Source organism: Monodon monoceros, unplaced genomic scaffold (assembly GCF_005190385.1).
Source record: "Monodon monoceros isolate NGI ecotype Baffin Bay Population unplaced genomic scaffold, NGI_Narwhal_1 Super_Scaffold_12, whole genome shotgun sequence".
Lineage (NCBI taxonomy): Eukaryota > Metazoa > Chordata > Mammalia > Artiodactyla > Monodontidae > Monodon > Monodon monoceros.
In genome coordinates, this window is record NW_021703768.1 from 34,318,365 (window position 1) to 34,333,926 (window position 15,562).

At 42.4% G+C, this 15,562-nt stretch overlaps 1 protein-coding gene, 2 long non-coding RNA genes and 1 pseudogene across 5 annotated transcripts in view; 3 read left to right on the forward strand and 1 right to left on the reverse strand.

Moving 5' to 3' along the window:
* C7 (complement C7) overlaps positions 1-4,169 on the forward strand; it is a 77,258-nt gene extending 73,089 nt beyond the window's left edge. For 2 of the 3 annotated variants that reach the window (XM_029216438.1, XM_029216437.1), the window contains 2 exons: positions 1,287-1,471; positions 2,939-4,169. In XM_029216438.1, the coding sequence (XP_029072271.1) occupies positions 1,287-1,471; positions 2,939-3,120 (367 nt within the window). In that variant the 3' untranslated portion in view covers positions 3,121-4,169. The remainder of the gene's footprint in view (positions 1-1,286; positions 1,472-2,938) is intronic. The other variant, XM_029216439.1, reaches the window with a different exon arrangement.
* A 713-nt stretch (positions 4,170-4,882) lies between these two features.
* On the forward strand, positions 4,883-9,116 carry LOC114892833. Its single transcript, XR_003792781.1, has 3 exons — positions 4,883-5,078; positions 6,228-6,290; positions 7,667-9,116. It is a non-coding gene; the product is annotated as an uncharacterized LOC114892833 (long non-coding RNA).
* Positions 9,117-11,007: 1,891 nt separating this feature from the next.
* Positions 11,008-13,383, reverse strand: LOC114892072 (annotated as a pseudogene).
* A 1,567-nt stretch (positions 13,384-14,950) lies between these two features.
* LOC114891890 overlaps positions 14,951-15,562 on the forward strand; it is a 253,784-nt gene continuing 253,172 nt past the window's right edge. Inside the window, exon 1 of the long non-coding RNA XR_003792628.1 lies at positions 14,951-15,543. This is a non-coding gene — a long non-coding RNA (uncharacterized LOC114891890). The remainder of the gene's footprint in view (positions 15,544-15,562) is intronic.

The window sequence follows — 15,562 nt, forward strand, 5'->3', positions numbered from 1 at the left end:
GGAGAGGCAAATGGAAGATATCCAGTCCCCAGGACTTACTGACCATCTTTAAGGTTAAGAATCAAAACACAAATTATTAGCCAATTACTTGGCTTTCAATTAGTATGGTCACCAAAACACATCTCCTTGAACACCTACATTGGGTAATGATGACTATGGTGGTATCTTATGAGAAGTAACTTCTCATGTGAAGGAGAACATAAAACTGAATAGCATAAGTGGAAATGGTCAGCCCAGAATCTTCTGACTGCGCTGTTATTCTCTATTAATCATTGTTTGCTTTGACTCACTTTCATCCTCTTTCCAACTTCTCTGATTCATTGAGTTTATCTGCAGCCTGTTTATAAATATGGTAAGAGTTTTAACGTCAGATACTGATAACAAGATAGATGGCCTTGTAAGTTCTCTGCCCTTTAAGCTGTTCTGCGTACTTCTATTTAAAGTTTAAATAAACAGATAAAAAAGAAATACTAGGATTTGTTTCTGTTATGTAAATGTCCAAATAAATTTAACTCTTGGTCAGAGAAGTAAACATTAGAGCTAAATATATATAAGTAAATATAGATTCTGTTTACTATTCAAAAAAGCCTTGCTGTCTAGGGTTTCACTACAGTAATTGTTTTCTTACCCATCAGCATTCAGAAATGTGGTTGTTTTTATTAGTGACATTTCAAATAGTTGGCACTATTTTAACACCAATGCATACGAAAAAAAGTAACCCATTTTATGGAGATATTTCTAAACTATTCTGTAAACGTAGATACTCTAAAAATAGCATTGAAAAATAGAGTTCATTTTCCCTTGAGGATTCAGTCATCAGCTGTGGATAATGCTATAATATGGACCTGAACTCTCAGGGCTGCTGGCTTGGGAGGAGATACTTTCTTCTGCAGCCAGTGGTCCCATTTGACTCCCATTCCTCTGAGTGTTTTGATCTTTGCTAATTTTCTGTCTCCTTCTTTGTCGTCAATCTACCATCTGTGGCTAGCAGACATTGCCTTCTCTTCTAATTTGCTGTGTCTGATCTGTTCTAGATGAAACTACATTGACACTAGATATCTAAGCTTGTAAAACTTGTGAGTAAATAAAGAGCAAAATATGTTCATTTTGAAGATTGGAGGGGGTTGGGCCCTAGTAATGAGGGGCATTTGCATTTCTGTTCCATCTTTTTGCTGTAGGTGACAACATCTGAGGCATCGAACCCAGAGCCTCACCTTTCACTTCTCATTCTCAGCTTTGAAGAAAGAAAATCTTGTAAATAAAGTAATTTAAAAAATTTGTTTCAGATCCTCCTTGGATGTGTGTGCTCGAGATGAGAGAAGCAAAAGGATACTGCCTCTGACAGTTTGCAAGATGCATGTTCTCCAATGTCAGGGTAGAAATTACACTGTTGCTGGTAGGGAGAGCTGTACTCTACCTGCCTCAGCTGAGAAAGCTTGCGGTGTGTGTCCACTATGGGGAAAATGTGACGGTAAGGGGCATTTCATATTTGTAGCTACAAAAATGCTCAAGTAATAGGAGTGAAGTTTTCTAGTTTAGCGGCAGATCAAAGCACATCCCTGAGGATATCAAAGACTCCGACTGGTCTGAGCATGAACTATCCTCCCTGACTGCCTTCCCTGGGGAGGGGGTCGATCAAGAACTCTCCCTGATGGTCTGAATGTCCTCCCAAACATCACGTTCCACCTTCATGATTTTTGCTGTGTCCTTGTATTAGCCATATTATGTACTCATTCAAAAAGAAACAGACTCCCATAAAAATAACAATTTTTAAAAGAAGAAACGTTATATCACATCTTTAATAGGAAACATCCCTTGCCATAAATATTAGGTAACCATGAAAATACATACAATGAAACAAAACAAGGTAGGAGATTCTAGCCAGATGCTGCTCAAAGCTTGGAGGATGAAGCTTCCTTGTGATAAAGGGTGTTTAGCAAGTGTCAGGGGCGTGTTGAAAGCACACCCGTGCCAAGCTGACACTTTCTCCTAGAAGCAATCAGAAGGATGTGAAGAGAATAGAAAAGGAGGTACTACATTCTCAAGCTGTGATTCTGTACTTGCTGGTGCTGTGTCCAGGTAGCACTTAACAGTGATCTTGACAACCAGCACTGGCCAGCCCTCCTCCGCGGGGGGGGGGGGGGGAAGAGTTGGGTCGCCAGAGCCAAGTCACCGTCCTCAGTTTCCCCATCTGTCAAGTTGGGAGCCGGACTGTGCGATCTTGATCTGTAAGGTCTCTGCTAGATCCTCAGGCCCTCCTTTTCCTGGCCGGTACCCGCTGGGCACCTTTCCCCTCACTCCCATCCCATTTGCAGCAGAGATGATGACACATATAGCCACGTCTGGGTCACTTTCGGTTTGGCAGTCACCACAGTGGTCTGGCAGACCTGGTTACCCTCCTTCTGGGGACGCCTGGCTGGTGTGTTCCAGCCTCGCACCTTCAGCGCACACACGGCTTTCCTCCCCGACTTGTTTCTGATGGGTCTTTATGGGGCATGAGGCCTTTTGCATCTCATACCCTCTCTCTCTCAAAGCAAGTTAATTCTTCTTTTGTCTCCCTCTGTTTGAGCCTTGCAGCCCGGCGTTTTGCTGAGGTCTCTGCATTTGGTCTGGGCGTTGAGGGGTCACACCGGGGGTTTGGGTCCCCCCTGTGCAGCGCGTGGAGGAGAGAACCGCTCCGCGGGGGTCCCATCGATAGGAAGCCTGGCAGCAGCCTCAAAACCTGCTTATTCTGTCGGAGTGGAGTGAAATGCCTCCCTTGCCCAATCCTGCAGCTTTTCCTGGGGGTCCGGGAGAGGGGAGGGTAATTGATTGCATCACGCGAGGCAGGAGCGTCTACAGCTCTCCAATTACCAAACATCACGACTTTGGACGTGATGTGCCTTGTCTTCTCCACCTCCACCATGGGCCACCAAGCCTCTCTCGCTTCTTTTTCCAGCCCAGAGCAGCAAATGTGTCTGCAGAGCCGCCTCGGAGTGCGAGGAAACAGGGTTCAGCGTCTGCGTGGAGGCGAATGGCAGGGAGCGGACGATGACAGAGTGTGAGGCCGGCGTCCTGAGGTGCCGAGGTCAGAGCATCTCCGTCACCAGCATCCGGCCCTGCGCCGCCGAAGCCCCGTAGCTCCCTGCGCCGGTGGGCCTGTTCGCGATCCTGCAGCCGCGTGGCCGAGTTAAAACCTCTGCACGCCCGGCCCTGTAGACAGCTTCTCAGCACGCAGGCCCATTCTTTCTCCTTCCACTCCAGGTCCACTTCTCCCAATCCCCAGGCCCTGCATAATTACACAACCCTTTGTTCTCCCAAACCTGAATCCAGATCCTCTTTTTATTCTCTTTTTAAGTGTCAGTCAGGCTGAAGGATATTGATGAACCTTTGAAGGAGCTGTATGTTCTTGGAAAAATTTTTGACTTCTCTGGACCTTGACTTTTTTTAATCTGAAAATTAGAGGGTTGGACTAGAGAAATCTGAATGCTCTATGATTCTTTTTAGTATGATTAAAAGAACCGACCAGAACACACTCTACAAATTGATTATGAAAACAGAAAGATTAGAGAGGCTGGCTTCGGCTCAGTGAAACTGAATACAAAGGGGACCTTGAATGGAAAAAGGCAGATACAATTATTCCATGCCAAGCACCACACCTAGAGATCCCTAATCTTGTCAGGAGGTTGAATCACTGCTATCAGAGTGGAATCCATCATGTTATGGTCACAGGGGCACCTTCTACCTTCTTGTCTGAGAACAAGTATTTACAATTGAGGCTTCTCTCTGGAGCTTTTCTTGTGTTTTCCAAACACAAGACCTGTAATTTGTCCCCCTCCTCCCCTTTCCTTTTGTAGGAAGCATCATTCATGCCTGAGCTATTGGGTGATTGCGTATTTGGGAGAAGTGTTCTCTAATGTGGATACATACTTAGATTTTTGAGGGGGCTCTACAGGTAGATCCATTTGAGGCATTAGCCTTCTGTTTATTCCCTATTCATCTTTCATCAAAACAAAATAAAAGCTGTAGTTGATGAAATGAGTGGGCTTCAATGGAATTTAAAATATGCTTTTATATACAAATAATATCTCTGTATTTTTCTGATACATTTCAATGAAACTTTAGTTTAAATGACAATGATTAAAAAACTCATTAAAGATACTATACTTTGAAATTTTAAAATCTGTGTTATGTTTAATTTTAAAGACTTTCCATGAAGGATGGCTAATGTGCTCTTTTTTATATTTTTAAAATTTTCGAACTACTTTATTGAGGTATGATTGACATGTAAAGAGCTGTACATGAGTTTGGGGATAAGTATACATCTGTGAAACCATTACCACCATCCAGACCATAAACATATCCAGCATCTCCCAAAGTTTCCTCCCACCCTAATTATTATTATTATTATGGTAAGAACACTTAACATAAGATCTTTCCTGTTAGAAAATGTTAAGTGTACATTATAGCATCGATAGCTACAGGCACTGTGCTATACAGTAGATCTCTAGAACTCATTTACCTTGCATAACTGAAATTTGATATCTTTTGACCATCACTTCCCCATTTTCCCCTGCCCCTAGCCCCTGGCAACCACCATTCTACTCTGCTCCATGAGTTTGACTGTTTTATATACCTCCTAAAAGTGAGATTATACAGTATTTATCTTTTTGTATTTGGCTTATTTCATTCAGCATCATGTCCTCCAGGTCTATCCAAGGGATGAGTGAATAGCTGGTGGAGAAGGAGGGGACCAGTGAATGAGGTTGCAGAGAGTTGCTGTCTTGAAATACGAAATTTCATGCCTTTTTAAGTTTTCTGAACATCCTTATACTTGACCTTTCCTCTAGTTGGACAGAGACCTTCACAATTGTCTATGCGCGAATTAGGATCGTGGCAGCAGGGCTGCAAGAAGAAAGTAACTTTCAACATTAAGACTTCAAACACATTTTGAAACTTCCAAAATAAGTTCTTGAACATCTGAAGAGAAGACTTTGAGGAAAGCTGGGAGGACTGTTTATGCCATGAAAATTGACTGCAATGAGAGCAGAGGGAGTGTGAGACTGTCCCCATCTGCCCTTCCCTCTGCCGCAGACCAGGTGAGGGACACCTGGGCTGGGATGGGATCTAGCCTTGGAAGAGAAGGCAGAAAGTGCTGAAGTTAAAGTCATCTGGACCTAGCAGGGGACAGAGGGAGAGGAGGGAATCAGCTGGTGCATCGACCAGTTTCAGGGAGCTCCATGGGAGCTCAGTCACATCCTGCTGGCCATCACTCACATTTTAAGTGGACACTGTAAGTCACCTGGGCAGAGACGCTGCTTTGGAAGGTCTCCTAATTGCGTCAGAGTGTGCCTTCTTGTGACACTCTACACATTTCCTGATAATTGACCAACAGAAGTGCTGCTTATCAATGCCCTGAGATTTACTGAACCCCATCCTGACTGCTCTGTATGGAACCTCCCTCCCAACAGCAACAGTCCAGGGTGCTTGTAAGTCCCTTGAAACAGAGGGAATTTTCTTGGTATTCAGGTGGGGTACAGTGGGGACGCGAAATCTTGAGCTGGAACTCTTGAGTTGCCTAGCAACAAGCCAGGTAACTGGCTCATTTGATTGAGAGCTCCCCCTCTCAGCTAGGCAGGTCATTGCTAATCTCAGCTTCATATGGGACTTGTGCGTCCATCCTGTTGTTAAGTAGCCACTCAGAGCTGCAGGTGCTGAGCGGCTGGTTTACTCAACATTCCCTGAAACAGCTGCACATAAATTATTCATCACTTTTCCTTTTGGTTAAGATATATGGATTCATCAATATGTTTGGACCGACCCCACAGTTTATCATTTGTTCTATATTTTTTTCTATACCTACCAACATTTCTTACACCCTCATACTCACACACATACTGACCCACCACAGGCGTTTGGATTATTTGTAAGATGAGCATAATAGCTAGTGAAGGTGGTCATCGTAAATTTGAAGATAAAGGAAGATGTTACATACTTAGGGTGTTCAGGTGTATCTACGACTCTTGCTTTCTCTGAGGTAGGAGAGGAGGAGGAGACACAAGAGGAGAGAAGAGAAATGAAAAGAAGGGGGGGGGAAGATTGGAGCATCCTTAGTACAGGAGTGGCAGAATTGAACCGCTGCATTAGTCCTGAAACCTACCAGTCCACTGAGACTTTTCTTCCTTGATGGACTAGTTAAAGTGTATTCAATACTTTAGGTAGAAATGGAATGACCTGTTCTCTTTCAGATCACTGGGCCAGAAAGCAACCGCAGTAGGAGGCAATTTCCGTTAATATCTGAGAAGCCCGAGGTATATGCATGCTTTTCAATTACCTTGGTCTTTCAGGCAGTTCACACATTTGGGGACAAGGAAGCTGATGGCATGATAGGAGTCCCTGCTGTGACCACCAAAGCACCTACAATTTGTCTTTTTATTTATTCCTGTCAGGCAAAGCTCCAGCTTTATCCTCAAAACATCAATCATGTAAAAAAATTTGCTTTTTTCATCCAAGGGTTAACAAGACTAGATGGGAAGACTGTCGTTTCAGAAGGGGTGGGCTGAAGGTGAAAAGGTGGGCACAAGAAGGAACAATAAAATGTTCTTTTTGATTCACAGGCTGAGGACAATTTCCTGTGAAAGGACAAACATTAAGAACTACTCTGTTATCACTGTTATTTCCGTGCATCCCTATGAGAGGGGGCTGGTACTGAATCCCAGGGGAGGGGCCTCAAGTACATAACAGATCAATGATGCTCAAGACAGAGAAGCATTGATTGAGAGAATAAAGCAGATGTGCTGCTGGATGGGGGTCTGTTGTGCAATAATCAGCTGACCAAGTGGGCTGGGAACACAGACAGGTCAAAGGAACTTTCCGTAATAGTGAAGTGGAATTTTCTCATCGAAGGAAAGTTTTACCAGACACCCTCAGGAGAAACTGGTTAACATGAAAGTCTCAGGATTGGTGTATTATTAGATCATATGCATCCCCAGTGTGTACCATAACAGTAGTTCATAAAGGGCCCCCACTGAACTCTAAGTCCAGAAACTCTTCTCTGCACAGACACTGAGCACCGGGGTGTTGAGGGGGGAATTGCTGAAGTCAGGTGTGATGTAAACCTGGACAAGATCTCTAACGATTGTGGATGATTGTGGCCCCGTAGGATTAAATACTTTGGTAGGATGATGAGGAGACTTCCTAAGTGTCTGGAGTCTCTTAAAAATGCAATGATTGGCTGTTTCCCACGGATGTGGTGCACAGATTCATTAAATGTGAGAGAAAGCCACCTTTGAGGAGAGCTGGTCCCCAAGCCTCCTCTGGACTAGTGAGGGCAGGGACTTGACGATATGGCTCTGTGCCCGCTGTGACTCAGGACACTGGCTGTATATACTCAATAAAACGGCCATTTTACAGTTATTATCCATTGTGACATAGCTGGTTTACTCTAGAAATGGCTCTTCTGCCTCCCAGGGTGGTGCTCATCTCATTTCACTATAGTGCTGGCCCCTTTACTGTCCTGTGGACACGTGGCTGTTATGTTTGTGTCTTGCCAGGCAGGGGCAGGTTCACGTGCAGTGTGGGAGTGTTCTCTTGAGACACCCACAGGGCAGGTATTCTGAAATACTAATCTTTTGTGCCATGGAAGTGTGGGCCTCTTAATTCTCTCCCTTTTTTCTTTTGAATACAGTTAGGAGATTTTGTCTCATGTCCCCTGTGGAAGATTGATGGAGGGTGAGGATGCTCGCTCTCAAGAATTGCAGTAGAGAATGAGGCAGAGGACTTAAGGAAGAAACAGAAATTCCTGAGATCCAAACGATATTGACAAGCAAGGCTAAGTTCTGGAAAAGTTGATCTTGGGATGCTGGCTTATTAAGAGATTGTTTTTCCTGCTTCTAACAGTGGGGGTGCCTGCAGCTGATAGGTCGCTGGAACGCAGACCGGGAATTCTAATCTGTGATCAACAGTCTTTCCCATGTTGGTGGGAGAGAGAACAAGAATGTCTTAGTTCTGGCTGCTATAACAAAACACCACGGACTGGATGGCTTAAACAACATTTATTTCTCACAGTCCTGGAGGCTGGGAAGTCCAAGATCAAGGTCCCAGTAAATTGGGTGTCTGGTGAGGGCCTTCTTCCTGGTTTTCAGACAGCTGCTTTCTTGCTGTATCTTCACATCGTGGAAAGAGAGGGAGCTCTGGTCTCTTCCTCTTATAAGAGCACTAAACCTATCATGGGGGCGCTACCCTTATGACTTCTGACCTCATCTAAACCTAATTGCCTCCCAAAGGTTCCATCTCCAAATACCATCACCTTGGGGATTAAGGCTTCAACATATGAATTTTGAGGGGACACATTTAGCCCGTAGAAGGGACCATAAGTTACTTTAATTTATTGGTCAAACCTGTTGCTTCATCCAGTGGGTTGGTGAGGAATCTTATCTCACGAGCTTGCCCTTTGGCAATCTTGGCAAATAATGTAAAGAGAGCAAAGTAAATTTATGGAACGTGATATATTCTCCCTACATATTCTAGGAGACATTTTTCTCTCACATTATAATTACAGTGTTTTAAATGCCTAATACAAGTCCCAAGCAACTCAGGCTAGGATATACCATCTCTTCTGAGCAGGAACATTGGAACTTAGTCTTGGGCTGTGGATTGCAAAGACACAAATACAGGAAAAGAGCAACATTAATATTTAAACCTAAACTTGCTGGGAGCACTTTACCTATATTAACTCATTCAATCAGCTCAACGACACTAGGAATAAGTACTATTATTAGCCTTGTTTTACAAATGAGGAAATGGAGGCATAGAGAAGCTAAGTAAGTGATTTACTCAACTTCACACAGATAACAAATGGAGGAAACAGGATTCAAATCCAAGCCCTTTGGTTCAGTAGATCATACTCTTAACCACTATTCTGATATGTTGAAGATGGTAATAGAACTTCTTGTTGATATAGGACGTTAACATGTTCTAAATTTTTTGTAATACTTGGTCCTATTCAAAAATAAGCCAACAGACCTACTAGAGAATGGACTTGAGGATATGGGGAGGGGGAAGGGTAAGCTGTGACAAAGCGAGAGAGTGGCATGGACATATATATACTATCAAACGTAAAATAGATAGCTAGTGGGAAGCAGCCGCATAGCACAGGGAGATCAGCTCGGTGCTTTGTGACCACACAGAGGGGTGGGATACGGAGGGTGGGAGGGAGGGAGATGCAAGAGGGAAGAGATATGGGAACATATGTATATGTATAACTGATTCACTTTGTTATAAAGCAGAAACTAACACACCACTGTAAAGCAATTATACTCCAATAAAGAATTTAAAAAAAATAAACCAACATTCAAGATAAAATTTGGTTACTGAAATAAAAACACAGTAGTTAATTTCCATAACTTTTCAGAAAGATTCAGCTGTATAAATATGATGAATTTCTCAAACTGATATTTTTAAATGGATTGAAATAAATTTTTAAAGCTCTCATGCTCCATGAATCTACTGTGTGTGTGTGTGTGTGTGTCTGTGTGTGTGTGTCTGTGTGTTTGAATGGGTCTAGAGGTGTACTCACCTAGGAATGGGACTTCCAAGATTTTGATCTTGAGGATATGGAGCTTTAATAAACACTGATTTGTTCTTTATTGAATAACATTTAATTCTCTAAATATTTTGGAGATTTCAATATATCTTCCTGTTATTGATTTCTAGTTCAATTCCACTGTGATTAGAGAACATATTTTGTATGATTTCAATCCTTTTAAATTTGTACAGATTTGTTTTATGGCCCAGAATATAGTCTATTTTGGTGAATGTTCCATGTGCACTTGCAAAGTAGTTGCTTTCTGTTGTTCAGTGGGGGGTTCCACACATGTCAATAAGTTCAACTTGGTCGTGTTGTTCAAGTCTTCTGTATCCTTATTGATCTTCAGACTGCTTGTTCTATCAGTTACTGAGAGTACTGAAATCTCTAACTTCGTGTAGATTTAGGTGAATAAACTTTTAGGATTATTATGTCCTCTTGATAAATTGACCCGTTTGTTGCCAGTCAAATGTCTCTTTGATATATTCTTTGTTTTGAAGTCTACTTTGTCTGGTATTAATGTAGCTACTTCAGTTTTCATTTGATTTTAGAAGTAGTGTATATAAATATTGTACATATAAGTAGAGTGTATTAGTTAGGGTTCTTCAGAGAACCCTATAATTATATATATATAATTTATTATAAGGAATTGGCTCATGTGATTATGAAAGCTAAGAAGTCCTATGATCTACCATTGCAAGCTACAGATCCAGAACACCGCTGGTGTAAATTCCAGTTCAACTCTGAAGGCCTGAGAACCAGGAGTGCCAATGGTTTAAGCCTCATTCCAAGGTCAGGAGGAGACCAGTCTCAGCTCAAGCAATTAGGTAGAGAGAGAGAGAGAATTCAAACTTCCTTTGTTTTTTGTTCTATTTGGGTCCTCGATGGATTGACTGATCCTTACCTACATTGGGGATGGCAATCTGCTTTACTCAGTCCACCAATTCAAATGTCAATCTCTTCTGGAAACACCGTCACACACACACTCAGAAAAAATGTTTAACTAGATACCCGGGCATCCTACAGCCCAGTCAAGTTGTTGACACAGAAAATTAATCATCTCAAGTCCACCCCTTATTAACTTGGCTTAACTTATTAACCCCCATACACATCTCTATAAACCATACTTAATCTCCAAATAAAGATAATAATAAGGTCAGAATTCCATCTCACATGATACAACTATCTTACATACAACTGATAACATACTAACCCTTTCCCCAGAAGAGGAGGTTGAGAACTTGAGGGATGTTTACACTTCCCCTTGATATCCTGTAACTTAAATACTATGATGTAAAATGAACAATACTTAAATACTATGATATAAAGTAAATACTCTTATGTTGCATGATAAGGAAATAAGAGAGGAAAGAAAAAAATGATATTTGCTTAATATACACACACAAATTCATAACAAAATAAAGAGGAAATATTCAGGACAATTACTGTCCTCGTTTCTAAAACTGGTCATGTGGTTGTAGCTGGTATTTTAACCCTCTTCTTCAGCTACCAAATCTGTATTCCCTTTGCCTTCAGCAAGCACCTCAGCTACTCGTGGTTCTTTACATGATGCAGTGACCCACACCTTCATTCCCGAATGGTCTGGTCCATTAGTAGTGCTGCCTGGATTGAGATGTTGTTGTTTTCCATTGACCTTAATCACAGGGCGTGGTATCACTAAGAGAGGCCCTAAAGGATCTCCTGTATCCCAGACATGCTCTTCCTTACCTCCACTATGGAGTAGTAGTCTAATTTCTCCTCGGTAGTCAGGATCAGTCACTCCAGTCAGCCCAGTTACTTCCTTCCTTGCCTGTTGATTCAGAGGCCTGAAGAGCCCAATGCGGCCAGGTGGCAGTCTTAACTTCCCATTCAATGGAATCATTTTTGTGTCTCCTGGTGGAAGCATTCACCCTCTGGAACTAAGACTTCTAGGCCAGCAGAGCATAAGATCATGGGAGCAGAAAGCAAAAGTTTTGCTAATGGATTACTAGGGATAATAACAGTGGGTGATGCCAGTGGGTGAGTGATGCCACTCGCATTTCCATCCCTTGGTTCTTGGATTTCTGAACAGTGGATGGGAGAAAGAGCACTATACATTGGATGCTGATTCAGAGCACAGACAATCTTCTGCAGATTCTTGCCCCAGCCCTGCAAGGTATTGCCACCTAGCTGGCACTGTAACTAAATCTTCAAAAGGCCAGTCCACTATCCTGTCAAACCAGCTGTCTCAGGATGGTGAGGAACCTGGTAACACCAGTGGATTCCATGAGCATGTGCCCATTGCAGCACTTGCTGTGAAGTGAGATCCTAGATTGGAAGCGGTGATGTGTGGATAAGACATTCTGTAAGTCCACAGATGGTAGTCTTAGCAGAAGCATTGGATGCAGAGAAGGCAAATCCATATGCACGCTTAGTGTCAATTTCAGTGAGAACAAAACACTACCCCTTCCATAATAGATGTTTTGTTCAATGTAATCAACGTGCCATCAGGTAGCTAGCTGATCACCCTGCGGAATGGTGCTATATTGAGGACTCAGTGTTAGCCTCTGCTGCTGGCCGACTGGTCACTCAGTGGTGGCCGTGGCCAGGTCAGCCTTAGTGAGTGGAACTCCATGTTGCTGAGTCTAAGCGTGACGTCTATCCCTGCCACGATGGCCACTTTGTTCATGAGCCCATGGGGTTATGATGGGAATGGCTGGGGAAAGAGGCTGACTGGTTCCACAGAACAAGTCATTCTCTCTACTTGATTATGAACGCTCTCTGCTGCTGGGGTCACATTTTGGTGAATATTTACATGGGACACAAATATCTTCATATTTTTTGAAAATTCAGAGAGGTCTATCCATGTTCCTCTTCCCTATATTTTCTTGGTACCAATTTTCCAATCACGTCTTTCCAAGTCTCTGACCATCCAGCCAAATCATGGGACACAGCCCAGGAATCTGTATATAATCGCACGTCTGACCACTGCTCCTTCCAAGCAAAGTGGACAATGAGGTGCCCTGCTCAAAGTTCTGTCCACTGGGAGGATCTCGCTTCACTGCTGTTCTCAGAGAAGGGGCTGTAGTGTCACCGCTGTCTGCTCATGGGTGGTGGCTGCACATTGTGCAGACCCATCTGTAAACCAGGCATGAGTTCTCTCTTCCTTCGTCGGCTGATCATGGGGCTCATCGTGTACCATGGGGCCATAGGTGAACATGGGTGAGAGAGGGCAGTGTAGCAGGAGTAAGGATTGTAGGCATTTGCATCACTTCTTCACATAACTTATTCATGTGCTTTGGCCTGCTCAGGCCAATCACATATACATCACTTCTATTCAATGATGGAGTGCCGCTGTGCATGCCCAAATTTCTGGCATGGTGGGTCAGATAACACCCTGCTCATGATGGGCAGCTCAGCTCACATGGTAACTTGGTGGCCCACAATTAAGTGTTCAGTCTCTACTAAGGCCTAGTAGCAAGCCAAGAGTTGTTTCCTGAAAGAAGAGCATTTATTTGCAGAGGATGGCAGGGCTTGGCTCCAAAATACTAAGGCCTGTTGCAGCACTTTTTTTTTTTTTTTTTTTTTTTTTTTTGCTGTGAAGTGAGAGGCCCACTAGACGTTGTGCTTTTCTTGGTTGTAGGAGTGGCAGGATGCAACAACTTATCCTTCACTGTAAATGGGATGTCTCCACATGGCCCCACACCATTGGACCCCTAGAAATTTCACTGAGATACTCTCAGTTTAGTCAGATTTATTTCCCAACCTCTAACATACAAATATCTTACCAATAAGTCTAGAGTAGTTGCTATTTCTTGTTCACTAGGTCCAATCCGCATGTCGTCAATGCAATTGGTTGACATGATATTTCATAGAAGAGAAAGTTGATCTAGATTCCTATGAACTAAGTTAACGCCATAAATCTCACTCAAGCATATCATGGTGTATGATCCTTTTAATATAATGTTGAACTTGATTTGCTAATATTTCGCTGAGGACTTTTGCATCTATATTCATCAGGGACATCGGTCTGTAACTTTCCTGTCTTGTAGCATCCTTGTCTGCTTTTGGTATCGGGGTAATGCAGGCCTCATAAAATGAGTTTGGAAGTGTTCTAGTTTTTGGAAGCTTTTGAGAAAGATTGGTATTGACTCTCCTTTAAATGTTTGGTAGCATTCACCGGAGAAGACATCTGGCCCTAGACTTTTGTTTGTTGAGAGGTTTCTGATTACTGATTCGATCTCCTTACTAGTAATTTACCACCCTGTCATTTCTTTTTATAATAGCTCCTGAGTCCAAAAGTCTATCACCTACTGTCTGACTTACCAGTTTATCTAATCCGGTAATTACATGCTAAAATACTAAGTTATTATTTTATTACCTTGTTCAAGAACTTCTTCTGGCTACCCAGTGTCTTCCAGATGCAGTGTAACCTGATTTGTCATTCAGTATTTGGCCCTTTGCTACTTAGGCGTCTTCATCTCTTAGTAACACCTTTCCGCTATTGTCACGGGGCTCCATTCCATCCTCTATGGAAGTTACAGACTGGATAATGGCCCCACAGGCCTGTCTACCTCCATCCACGGGTCTGGCACATTCTTACCATCCCAGCCCTAAGCAGAGTCACTGAGGGTTGGATGTGGGATAATTAATGACTTTCTTATAATTCCACTGGACTCAAGGTAAAGATAAATTTCAACTCCCCCATCTTTCCCAGAAAAATTTTAAAAGTCCTGGTTAAACTGTCCTGCAGACTAATAAGCAATTCTCTAGGTTTCCCATTTTTAAGATTGAGCTTCTTTTTGACCAATGTTCAATTGAAGTATTAGGGCATTGGTCAATTTAATCCTCAAGATTTACCTCAGAATATTTGGAGGAAGTGGTAGCTAAGGTAGAAGGAAGGGTTTCTTATCTTGTGTTTTTCGGTGGCTCCCAAATTGAAAAAGAAACTATGAGTCACATATATGTAGAAAATCGTGCTCTCCAAATTTATCTTGCTTTCAGGATAACCACATAATTCAATAAATAAAATCTGGGACGGTGTGTCCAGAAGGAATACAAATCAGTAAGATTGTTTTTTTTTTTTGGATAAATAAAGTTTGACAAAGTAGAGTTAAGAAGTAAACGCCATTTCTCTTGGTGATTTTTATATGTACACAAACACATGTACATTTTTGTAATGAACCCCACTGTCTTTCCCTCATGTTGCTCCTGACTCTATCCATGTTTTCTACTGTCCCAGTCTTAGGGATACCTGCAGTAAATTAGAAAGAAAGAGAAATTCCAAGAAATGATAATTCCCAGACTGCAGCTATAGAAGATTGCTTGTCAGAGAGTTGCTTTCTGTCAGGGGTGTAGATCAAAGCTCCTGATTAGCTCACAGGATGCTACCATGTGTGACTGACATGCATTCTCTAGTTTTATACTTAGGTAATCTGAAGGAGAGTGGCAGAGTTGGGGACTAAATCAAGTGATAATAAAACACTTTTAGAAAATAATTTGCTGCAATCTTGGAGTCTCTTGAGGTCTCCAGAAGAAATGCCTGGTCTTGATTTTAACTTTTAAAACTATGGCGGCAAGGGGACAATTCCAAGAAGCAATCCCCCTGGCTTCTTTCTTTGGAAGCCTATTTCTTTCTTCCCATCTGTGATTTTTTATTTTCCTCTTTTCTGGTAAAACTGCCTTCTTAGCAAGGTCAGCCAAGCTAAACGTCCCTGATTTACCAGCAGAACACTGGCTCTCATTGTTGGGTTAAAGGGCAGAGCGCTGAATTGCAAAATAATGTGATTCAGAGCGCTTCAAAGTAGCGCTGGCCCATTAAGCAGTCTGTGAACATCGTTGAATCTCTATCCTAAAGTAAACACAAGTTGAAAACCAATTACATGTGCAAATAATAGTGAGGCAAGCAGCAGAAGTAACAATGGTAAACAAATCTGTAATTTCTTCACGAGTTCTTGAACATAATTTTTCTCTGGAACTCTCTTTCCCTAAGACCCTCAGTAAGTCTCTCTGCCCCAA